At 38.5% G+C, this 12,307-nt stretch overlaps 1 protein-coding gene across 2 annotated transcripts in view; it reads right to left on the bottom strand.

Moving 5' to 3' along the window:
• LOC136866217 (acetylcholinesterase) overlaps positions 1 to 12,307 on the bottom strand; it is a 95,413-nt gene that overhangs the window by 10,920 nt on the left and 72,186 nt on the right. For both annotated transcript variants that reach the window (XM_067142998.2, XM_067142997.2), the window contains exon 10: positions 11,620 to 11,743. In XM_067142998.2, coding sequence (XP_066999099.2) covers positions 11,620 to 11,743 — 124 coding nt within the window. The remainder of the gene's footprint in view (positions 1 to 11,619; positions 11,744 to 12,307) is intronic.

Below are 12,307 nucleotides of genomic sequence, written 5' to 3'. Positions count from 1 at the left end.
CACGATTGCATAAAATTGGTTAAGTTACTTGTAAACAATAATTACTTCATCTTTGACAAGGTCATTTATAAACAGGATGGTTCGGCGATGGGATCTCCGGCCTCGGGAATCTTGGCAGAGATTTATCTGGATTCTTTGGAAACATACATGATGGAGAACGACAAAGTTTTTGATAATATTCTGTTTTGGGCTAGATTTGTGGACGATACATTAGTAATTTTGGACAAAAGTGTTAGAGATGGAAAGACTACTCTAGAGGTACTTAATAATATTGACCCACAGATTAAGTTTACGTTGGAGTCAGAAAGTAAAAAATCAATTAATTTCCTTGGCCTAAAAATCAACAGATCGGGTTCTGCTTTTGAATATAGCATTTTTAGAAAGCCTACACAAACGGCAGTCACTATTAGACAGGACTCAGAACACCCACAGAGTCAAAAAAGATCTACATATAATAGTTTAGTAGAACAGGCTTTTGAGATCCCCATGACATAAGCTAATTTGAAAAAAGAACTCAATATAATACTTTCAATAGCTAAGGATAATGGTTTTAGTGAATGCTTTATTGAGCATATTATTAACAAGTTTAGATTCCACTTACAAACTACTTTAGTCAAAGACAAACCCGATCATAAGGCATTTGCAACTTTTACTTATAACAAAGATAATTATAAGTTTACTAATATTTTCAAGAAACATAATGTGAAAGTTAATAATACAGTTGTAATGCACAATGCAACTTCAGTTAATAGATCGAACCCGTATACCATATCGGGAGTATATAGATTTAAATGCACATATCTAGGCCAAAAAAGGACGAAGTTTTAAAATTAGATACGCATAACATATCAATGCAATAAAATATAACAGATTTTCAGTGGTAGGCCAACATGTACATGATCTAAAACATAAATTTACATCTATATAACAAGACATCGAGATTTTGGAGAGCATAGGGAAAGGAAGTTTGCTGGATGTTACAGAGGGCTGTTATATACAATTGGATCAGTATTTTAATCCAAATTTTAATTTAAATGGAATTTCCAAAAAACCAAATATTCTTTTTGATTTTCTTATTGAGATTTTTAAAAATATACATATACCGGACAACAGGACAGTATTTCATATTATGCACAATAGCTTTACCTGCTGCCTTTCACGGTCACGCTCTCTGGAGCTCCAACAGGTTGCCGCCCCTCAGTTGCCCCTCCCTCTTTGACCCAAACTAACCTTGGACACTTGATTGCTAACACAACAAGGCTCGCTCAGCTACTCAGTGCTTCGCAAGGACAGCGATCTTTTGAGGTGAGTCACATAAATGTTTATGTTATAAGACGTAAAATTTCACTTTTTCAGTTAAGAGATAGTTTACTAGATTCCTATTATTTCAGGTCTGCATTGAACTGGGAATGAGACAATTGTTAACATCTTAAAGCACCGGCTGCTCATTTCCACCTCATTACGATTGCTACATTAGAACAGCTTGAAGTTTTTATTAAATTGTTTTAATACAGTTCTACATGTAATTTTAAAAATGTGTCAAACAGATCCAATGTTTTTAAGAAGATCATGTTTTCAGTGGTTGTTTTCGTTAAACCAACGATAATTTAAACTAACTTACATTGGACTTTGTCAATTCAAAGCTTAATACTTGCAAGTCTTAGATTATATGGACTTTGAAACAGTTTAATTATAACATGGTTTTAGATCATCAATATGTTTTTTAAAAATTGGTTTTATGTGACGTAGATAAACTTATATGTTTGCCAATATTTCCAACAATGTATTTCAGCTGATGATGACGCAAAATAAGGCGTTGAAACTAGTCCTGATCAAATATATGTTGTAATTTCATCTTAACAACATTTTAATGTATTGAATAAGGTGGATACGAATTTTAATAAATTATAGTAAGATCCAAGCAGTAGAAATGAAATTTTTAAGAACATCGGTTAAAAAGACCAGAAGAGATAAAATTCAAAATATTAAAATCAGAGAAGAGCTAAATATAGAACCATTAGTACAGAATATACAGAAAGCAAGACTGAGATGGTTTGGACATGTAAAAAGAATGGGGAAAATAATGGGTAGCAAGAAGGGAATCGGAAAGAGAAGTTAAGGGAAAGAGACCTGTTGGAAGACTGAGAAGAAGGTGAATTGATCGGATTTGGATGGACATTAGAGAAGCTCGTTTGGATGTGGTGGAAGTAATGGAGCAGAAAAAGTGGAAGGACAGAAAGGAGTGGAAGAGACTTGTTAACTACACCTGGGCAACTGGAGTGGGACATTGATGATGATAATGATGATTCTTATATTTTAAAAATTATTTGATTAATTTTTTATTTGGTGTAATCTGTTTCTAAAATCAATTATAAGTTGATTTAAGGTATAAGGGTGTTATTATTCTGTGGTTTTGCTTGACATTATCTCTGGGATCTAATTCTTTTTTCATATGGGGTGGGCTATCAGCTTAAATTCCATTTATTTCGCTTGCATCTGGGTAAGTTGATTTATTTATGTGTTTGTGTGTTGTATTTTTTGCTTGTTCTCTATTCCTTCTTCTCTGTTCTTGTAACCCCTATGGCATTTTTTAAGGGCATCGTCATTCCGGTTCTCCTCGGGGTTACGTTGCACAAGTTGATAAATGGAATGAAAGACTCCATTGCTTGAGAATAATAGGATTGTATTTTCTCCTTTCTTTAGGCATTTCCCTGCTACAAGACAGAACAGATAACTTATACTAAATTTCCTTAACCTCTCATAGTCAACACTGACAGTCAACTATGTGATAAACTTGTCTGAACCATAGGCCAATTAATTTTAAGTTACACAATGCCAAAGTAATAATACCATATATATATTTTTACAAATGATTTATTACTAGCTGTTGTACCTGTCTTTGATGGGGTAGTTTCTGTATAATTACAGCAGTAGTGCCATCTAACACAACTCACCTAACAGCAATAATCAGCCAGTGTAATGATACTCTTGACAGTCCAGTTTCATGGCCATCTTCAACATTCAAATTCATCCTAGGTAGGGCCCCATCCTCATATTATTATTATTATTATTATTATTATTATTATTATTATTATTATTATTATTATTATTATTATTATTATTGCGTGATGGAAAGATGGGTGAATATCTGTGTATGCTTCTTACGATGTATTCATAAGTAATTAATGATATGCATCATTAGAAGTTGAGCTAGAATATTCTTCTAATACCTACAGTATTGTTTTACAACTTCATCAAATCATTTTGTCGACTTGTAGACAAATTAATTGTAGATAAGTGTTTGATCATCCAGGATTATAGGTTATAAGTTGTTTTCAAGGCATATACGCCATCACAGAGAGGATTCTTTGCCGCCGTGGCTCTGTCACGGCCAGTTAGCATCCATTGTTGCATGATGACGGAGGCAGAAGTTCAGGGAGATTTGGTAGAGCTCTCTCTTTCATGTCAGAATAGGAGTGCAAGCGTACTTGAATGTGCCAGTTTTGGGACACAGGATATTACGCAAGTACCTAATGGGAGGAGTGAGGAAATAATATTGGACAAACAGCGTAAAGAGGAGGAACATCTTGAGATCGCTAGGGCATTGGTGAAAAGCATTCTAGCTATTCCGCTTAAGAACCTTAAGTTGAAAATCCAGAATGGTTTCCGAAAATTGAAGGAAGCTCTCGATGCCAGAACAGCACGCAGGACATCCTGGAAGAGAGCTAGGGAAAATCTAAAACAGGAACAAACAACCGTACAGATAAATGAATTGCCTACGACACCGTTAGTGACGAACGGGAAGGAGAAAGATAAGGAGAAATGAGTTGAGATTTCCTATAAGGAAAAAAAAAAAAAAAAAAAAAGGAAATGAAGGAGGATAAAGATATCCAACCTTTAACAGATGAGGTAGATTCTGGCAGAATGGAGGCCATTGATAGTGGGAAAAAACAAGATAAACGGACCCATTTAAAATCAAGGGATCGTTCTGATGCTCTCCTTATCAAACCAACAAACGGCAAGACTTTTGCAGATGTTTTGAAGGGCATTTGGCGTAAAATAAAACCGGAAGACAGCGGTATGAGCTTTCGATCTATTTGTAAAACTCAGACTGGGGCGATTCTTCTCGCTTTTAATAAAGAGACACAAAACGAGAACAGGAACAATTTTAATAAATCTTTAAGAGATGTCCTTGGAACAGATGGTGATTAACTCCCTGCACTACCTTGGAAATTCGGGACATGGACAGTATCACCACTGCTTTATATGTAGAGGGAGCTGTAAGACAGGATCTTCAGAATTTCGAAGGAGAATTGAAAGTCTTAATTAATAATCCGAACAGCAGACGGCAAAAACTTGCTATCATTGAAATAGAAGATAAGGAGGCCCAGAAACTTTTAGATATGGGTAAAATTAAAATAGGATGGCTGGATTGTAGAATCCGAAAAAGGATCGTGGTATCTCGCTGCTTTTGATGTTTTTTGTATGGGCACCATGCACAAAACTGCAAAGGTGCAGATAGAAGCAAACTATGTTTTAAGTGAGGAGAAGCCGGGCATAGGGCGGTAGGTTGCAAAGCAAATCCGAGATGCATAATTTGCACAGACATTAACGTCGACAAAGCTAATCGAAGTCATGTACTTGGCTCAAGAGCCTGCACAGCATTTCGTGAAGCTCTTGAAAAGGCTAAAACTAGCAGTAAATGATGAAGTTTATTCAAGCAAATATGCACTGCCAATGATCTTTTGACGCAGATGACCTTTGAGATAGGAATAGACGTATTTCTTCTTAGTGAACCTTATAAAGACAGATACCACCCAGGATGGTTTGTGAATAATTGTGGGACAGCTGCAGTTTGGATACCAGATTTGGGACCGGGCGAGTTGGCCGTGCGTGTAGAGGCGCGCGGCTGTGAGCTTGCATCCGGGAGATAGTAGGTTCGAATCCCACTATCGGCAGCCCTGAAAATGGTTTTCCGTGGTTTCCCATTTTCACACCAGGCAAATGCTGGGGCTGTACCTTAATTAAGGCCACGACCGCTTCCTTCCAACTTCTAGGCCTTTCCTATCCCATCATCGCCATAAGACCTATCTGTGTGGGTGCGACGTAAAGCCCATAGCAAAAAAAAAAAAACAAAAAAAAAAAAACAGATTTGGGTAGATGCCCAGTATCAAACCAAGGATGCGGAGACGGTTTTGTTTGGGTCCACACTGGTAGTTATACGTTAGTGAGCTGTTACTTTACACCAAATGAGTCAATATTTGAATTTCAGACTAAGCTGGATGGCCTAGAGGACGTATTACAAGGTTTTGACAACGGTTTAATCGTGGTTGGTGATTTCAATGCCCAAGCACTAGAATGGGGTATGTCACAGTATGACTCTAGAGGGCGCTGAACTATGGAGATGGCCGCTAGGTTGGATTTGATGGTCACTAATATTGGAAATGTGCCAACCTTTTGACGACCGGGCTGTCGAGGAACCATACCGGACGTGACTTTTGTATCTGAGGACATCGTGTCGAATATCAATGACTGGCGGGTGATTGAAGAATACACAGGAAGTGATCACCAGTACATTACTTTTTGATTCTTCCTGAAACTTCACAGATTAATATTACATCGTATAAACCAACACGGTGGAATATAGAAAGTATGGACAGAGAAAAATTTCTTGCAATCTTAAGAAATGAAATGGATAGTATAACAGAACAAATATGTTGTTATAAAGGGAAAGAAGCAGCTGAGAAACGTGTTGAGGTCACCATGCGGTTTATTTGGAGAGCATGTGACCTGTCCATGACTTGTAATACATTACGAAACAAGAAGCGTTCAGCGTACTGGTGGACCAAAGATATTGCTGACCAGAGAAGACGTTGTCTGCAACTTAGACGGAAGGCATAGAGAGCACGAGTCAGCCAAGAAGACACCTCACTCACAGCTGAGTATAATTCGGCGAAGAAAGAATTGATAAATGCTATCAAAAAGAGAAAAGTCGACAAATGATGGAAAATGGCTAAAGAAGTGGATGACGATCCATGGGGTTTAGGATACAAGATCATTATGAAGAAACTTGAAAGTTTCTCGAACCCGATCATGGACTCAAATGCAATGAAGGATATTGTAGATGCATTATTCCCAGATCATTCTGAGAGGTCTCCTGCTGCTGCTGATGATGATGATGATGACAACTTCATAGATGATATGCCACTTTTCACAAGAGAAGAATTGACTAGAGCGATTAGGTCCCTTAGAAATAAAAAGGCCCCAGGACCAGATAGTATTCCAGCAAAGATATTGAAGCTGATAGCAGATTTCTGTCCACAACTACTGCTGAAAATGTACAATAACTGCCTGCTCTCGGGGGTGTTCAGTGTTCGCTGAAAACAGCTCGGCTAGTTTTAATAAGCAAAGGGAAATTTGGGGGCTATAGGCCTTTATGTATGCTGGATACTGCTGGTAAAGGATTAGAGAAACTTTTGCAGCCAATAATACTTTCAGCAGTTCAAGTAGCTGGGGACCCCTCTGATCGTCAACATGGTTTTCGAGGAGGGCATTCGACAATCGATGCAGTATGGGAAGTGTTGAATACAGCTAAGAGGGCACAAATGGGTAATCATCAATCTCGAAAAGTGACACTCCTTGTGACCCTTGATGTTAAGAACTCTTTCAACTCGATTAGTTGGAATGACATATTGGAAGCGCTTCAAAATACTTTCAAACTACTGGAATATCTCATGCGCATAACGAGAAATTATTTGAAAGATCGTACTCTAGTATATCACACAGAAGATGGGCAGAGAGTGAAATGGCTCACAGCTGGTGCAGCACAAGGGTCCATCCTTGGCCCAAATCTGTGGAACATAGTGTATGACGGATTGTTGAGGTTAGAGATGCCAGAAAACACAATGCTAGTGGGCTATGCTGATGATGTAGCTGTTTTGATAGTTGCTCGAAATTTGGAGTTGGCTCAGTTTAAGCTAAATCAAGTAATGCGACGGGTGAAAGATTGGATGGCGAATCACAGATTACAGCTGGCAGATCATAAAACAGAGATTGTTCTCTTGACAAGAAAAAGGATCACGACCATCATTCCAATGTATATTGGACAAACAGAAATCGAAACATCTAGAAGTATAAAGTACCTCGGAGTGACACTTGATACCAAACTTACTTTTGGGGATCATATCAAACGGGTGACAGATGAGGCGGTGAAAACAACAATTGCGCTGAGCAGGTTAATGAGCAACGTTAAAAGGCCGAAGTCTAGCAAACGACGACTTCTGATGTCGATAGTTCACTCGACCTATATAGTGCCAAAGTCTGGGCTGAAGTTTGAAAAATACCGGCGAAGGATAGCTGCGGTACAGCGGAGATCAGCTTTGCGTATTACAAGTGCATATTGCACAGTATCCAAACCTGCGGTCCTTACGGTAGCAGCGGTAGCACCGATTGATTTACTGGCCCTAGAGAGACAGGAAGTCTGGTAAACTCAAGGAGAGCTCGGAAAGAAGCGTGCTAAGGAGCTAGCTTATAGGCAACGAATGGAGCGGTGGCAGCAAAGATGGGAGGAAGATCCACTAGGAAAATGGACTAAGCGGCTGATTCCACACCTAGCTGATTGGGTTGCCTGAGCTCATGGCGAAGTTAACTTTTACATTACGCAACTATTGACGAGTCGCGGATACTTCCGGAAATTTCTATATAGAGTAGGTAGAGCAAGCGACTCGGTGTGTATTTATTGCAATGATGTAGACAATGTATTTCACACATTTTTCGTATGCTGTCATTTCAACTCAGAGAAGATGTTTACATACTGAGCAAGGAGAGTTGACACCAGAAACTTACTACGAAACCAAGAATCTTGGGATCAGTTAGCAGTATATATGGAAGGCATCCTGCATCCGAAAAAGAGACATATGAATGCCCATGAATGGCAGTAAGGAGAAATAAAGGAAGAAGAAACCTGAGAAATTAGCATGACACCGCCCTGAAGTAATGCGAGAGCAGTTCTGGGGCGGAGATATACGTTGTGGGAAAAGGGTGTGTGGGTTTTAGTGAGTAGGAATCTCACATGCTTGTGGAGTGCGGACCTTGAGAAGTGTCTCATGAAAGATTTCCCACACTTAGCTCATAAAAAATTATTATTATTATTATTATTATTATTATTATTATTATTATTATTATTATTATTATTATTATTATTATTATTATTATTATTATTATTATTATTAGAAATATCCAACAGACTGCTCTAGGTTGGACTGAGGATGCAGGAAAATAGAGCACCAGTAGATCTATACAAGGGATCCTTTAATGGGAAAAGACCCTGAAGCACCTGGAAGAAGGAGATCAACAAGGTATGCTGGACCCTTCAAACTGGTAACTGAGAAGAGCGGGCTCAAGTTCGAAAAGGATGGAAGAGGATTGTGAGATCGGCATGGGAACTTCACATCCCTCAGTAGCCTACTGAGTGAGCGAGTGAGTGAGTGAGTATTATTAAAAGTGCATAGTGCATAAAAGACCAGAAATTATATTTTACACAACCTTAATAATGTACAGTCTTTCAATATTAACAGATAAATTGAGCATTTCTTGTTTTGGCCCTTTAATATACTACACTACTGTAAACTAATCAAACAATATATAGCGTAGTGCACTCTATGGACATAGCTGGACCTGAATACCAAGTGCGAGAAATTCTGTCATGCTGTTTTACCATGATGTTCACACAAATATCCAGCCAGCCAGCCAGCCAGCCAGCCAGCCAGCCAGCCAGACAGACAGACAGACATTGAGCTGAACTTGTTTTTGACATTTGTATGCCTGACATGAGGTAAATACAAAGTATGAGGCCAAAATTTTAAATCTGCAAAAAAAATTGTAATTTTATTTATATAGATTATTATAAAATTTAGTCATATTCTCAATGGTAGAAACCAAACCAAACCCAGGGCCCAACAGCCCTGAATAACAGACTAAATATATTGGAATTAGTGCCTTAGTCTACCAAATGACCGCTGCTTAGCCCCGGGATGATGAATCCTTTTGGCCGTTATTCTTGACTCTCTAGACCGGGGCCACTATCTCACTATCAGATTGCTTCTCAATTGTATTGTAGGCTGAGTGGACATTGAACCAGCCCTTGGATCCAGGTAAAAAGCTCTGACCTGGCTGGGAATTGAACCCGGGGCCTCTGAATAAGAGGCAGGTATGCTACCCCTACACCACAGGGCTGGCCAGTGGTGAAAAGGTATGAGTAATAATATACTGTACAAGAAATAATATGTTGTGTGTTTGTTTGTCCAACCCTTGTCCCGTTTTCTCTACGGGGTCGGGTATGAGGTGAGATGAATCTGTCATGGTGTGTTTTTATGACCGGATGCCCTTTCTGACGTCAACCTCATCAGAGGAGTTAATGAGATGAAATGAATGACGTGATGTATGATAGTAGGGATAGGGTGAAACCCAGTGCTGGCACATAGACTACTCCTGTCCAATAGCACCAAGGGGTCTGCTCAAGTCTTAACGTCCCCATCCGACAGATGAATCACCATCAACAACGTCATATGCCCTCACTCCATATGAGCCTTGCGGAGAGGTTTGGAATTTAATCCAGACTTTTGGCACGCAATCTAGTGATTAGAAATTGTATACCACTGCCTCCCCTACCCTGCCAGCCAACATTCTGATGGTAAAAATTTTGCAGACCAACGGGACTCGAACCGGCTAACCACGGTGTCACACCGTTTAGACTTCAGTGCCTTATCGATCACGGCCACCAGGCAACCTTTAATAAAACAAAAACAGGGCGAGTTAGCCAGGCGGTTAGGAGCGCACAGTTGTGAGCTCGCATCCAGGAGATAGCGGGTTTGAACCCCACTGTCGGCAGCCCGGAAAGTGGTTTTCCATGGTTTCCCATTTTTACACCAGGCAAATGTTGGGGCTGTGCCGTAATTAAGGCCACAGCCGATTCCTTCCCATTCCTAGGCCGTTCCTGTCCCATCGTCGCCATAAGACCTATCTGTGTCAGTGCAACGTAAAGCAACTAGCAGAAAATAAAAATAAAAAATAAAAAAATTTTAAAAATGTCAAAAATAATTATTTGTATCAGTTGAGAGTCATTATTGGCATTGCACTAGTGCTGAAAACTCTTCAAACTAAGGTTCCCAGTAGCATTTATGCCTAAAGGCAAAGCTTCTGTCAAGTACACTGAAAATTTAAACAAAAAGCTTTCTTCAGCTTATCCCAGTTATTTCTTGGGTCACTGGAGCCATCCAGGCTCCTGCAAGTTTTTATCCTATCAAAATGAAATTTTTCATTGTTATAGCCAGAGCTGGGAATCAACTGAGTAAAAGTAATCAGTTTACTTGTGACAAATACTTTAGTAATTTTTACTTGTAATTGTTACTTTTTTAAAAATTTTACTCACAGTTTACTTCTTGAAAATTAATTGTAATCTTTATATTACACTAATATATATACATGGAAGCAGAAACAGGAAGAACATAAAGTGATGGTGAAGATAGCTTTTTCAGTTCTATTATACAGGAGAGCCATTTTAAAATGAAACAAACTGTAAAATATTGTCCAACTCCAGGGCTGAATGGTCAGCATAGTGGCCTTCAGTTCAGAGGACCCTGAGTTCAATTTCCAGATGGGTCGGGAATTTTAACTGTGTATAGTATTTCACAGGAGCTGTGTGTTTGTGTTCATCTTAATATACATCTTCATTTACTGTACATATCATATTGCAAATCACCACAGAAACTGCAATACTGAATACATCCCTCCACATGTAGTTGGTGTCAGGAAAGGCATCTGGCCATAAAAGTGGGCCAAATCCATATAACATGCCGAACCAAGGTAACTGGGAAAAGACCAAGATGAAAATTTATAGGCATAGTGATAATTCAATGGGAGTTTTGATTTTCTGTGGAGATATCTCTCTCATCAGATCAAAAATCAGATCAAAAATTAGATGGATGGCTTTTCCGGCGTTTGCTCTATTAACCAGCGTTTCGTCTTAGGTCTGACACTAGACTCTTCAGAGTGGGATGTGTCAGACCCTACCCACTGACGCTGGGGTGTATGCAGGTGAACTTATCAGAAGCTTATTTATAAAGCACAGTCTGATAACTGCATACGGGAGATAAAACTCCACAATGGAATTAATGCCCGCCTAGCAATTCCAAATGGAAATTCTAAGTTCCCATGGAGGGAATTAGATTCTTTTCCACCAATAGAGCATATCAAAAATCAGATCAAAAATTAGATGGATGGCTTTTCCGGCGTTTGCTCTATTAACCAGCACATCCCACTCTGAAGAGTCTAGTGTCAGACCTAAGACGAAACGCTGGTTAATAGAGCAAACGCCGGAAAAGCCATCCATCTAATTTTTGATCTGATTTTTGATATGCTCTATTGGTGGAAAAGAATCTAATTCCCTCCATGGGAACTTAGAATTTCCATTTGAGATATCTCTCTCTCTCTCTCTCACCAATTCATGCCAAAGAACCCAATTAATACTAATACTGGCAATTACAATAATTACAATGAAAGAAGAAAATGATTCAACAGGGAAGAGAACAGTAAATGACTGTGTTAGTAGTTAATTCATACCTCCATCCATGCCAAACCCTGGAGAGTTGTAGTTGAATGTTGACAGATAAGTTGTTCCTCCTCTCATATTGTTGAGTTCTGCCATTTTCCTTGCAGGTCCCTTGAAGTAGGCTGAACCAAGGAACTAGAACACACAATACAAAAGCAGTTAAAAGATATAGATTCAAAGGAGTTAAATGAACATCTCATCTACAGTTGTGCTTCAAAGTAGTTTACATTTATCCAATCTCTTTAAGTCAATCTTCCTGGTGATTTCAGAATTCCATCTGATTAATATCAGTATGTCTTGAAGTGTGTAAGTAAGTAAGTAAGTAATATGTTTTATTTATCCTGGCAAAGTTAGGGATGTACTCCCTTTCTTACACTAGGGGGGACGTATGCGATATTACAGTATAACAGCATTTTTATTATAACTCGGGGCATTTTAGAGTTAGCTTTACCAAACTTTGTATACACATAAACAGGTGTCAGAGGAATGTTTTCCACCAATATGAAAAGATAATATTTAATATTTTTCAAATTCTGAAAATTCAAAATTTGAAAATTTTGTCATGATATAAGGAACATTTACTCAAAAAAATGTCTTTGCTATGAACTTGAACTTTTGTATATAGACTGTAAGAAAGCAGTTGAAAAATTCTCTTGAACAAAATTAGTCAGAATGTTTTTGTTTTTTATAAATTATATT

This window comes from Anabrus simplex, chromosome 3 (genome assembly GCF_040414725.1).
Source record: "Anabrus simplex isolate iqAnaSimp1 chromosome 3, ASM4041472v1, whole genome shotgun sequence".
Taxonomy (NCBI): Eukaryota; Metazoa; Arthropoda; class Insecta; order Orthoptera; family Tettigoniidae; genus Anabrus; species Anabrus simplex.
Note: the sequence above shows the minus strand (reverse complement) of the source record. Positions and strands in the feature narration are given on the sequence as shown.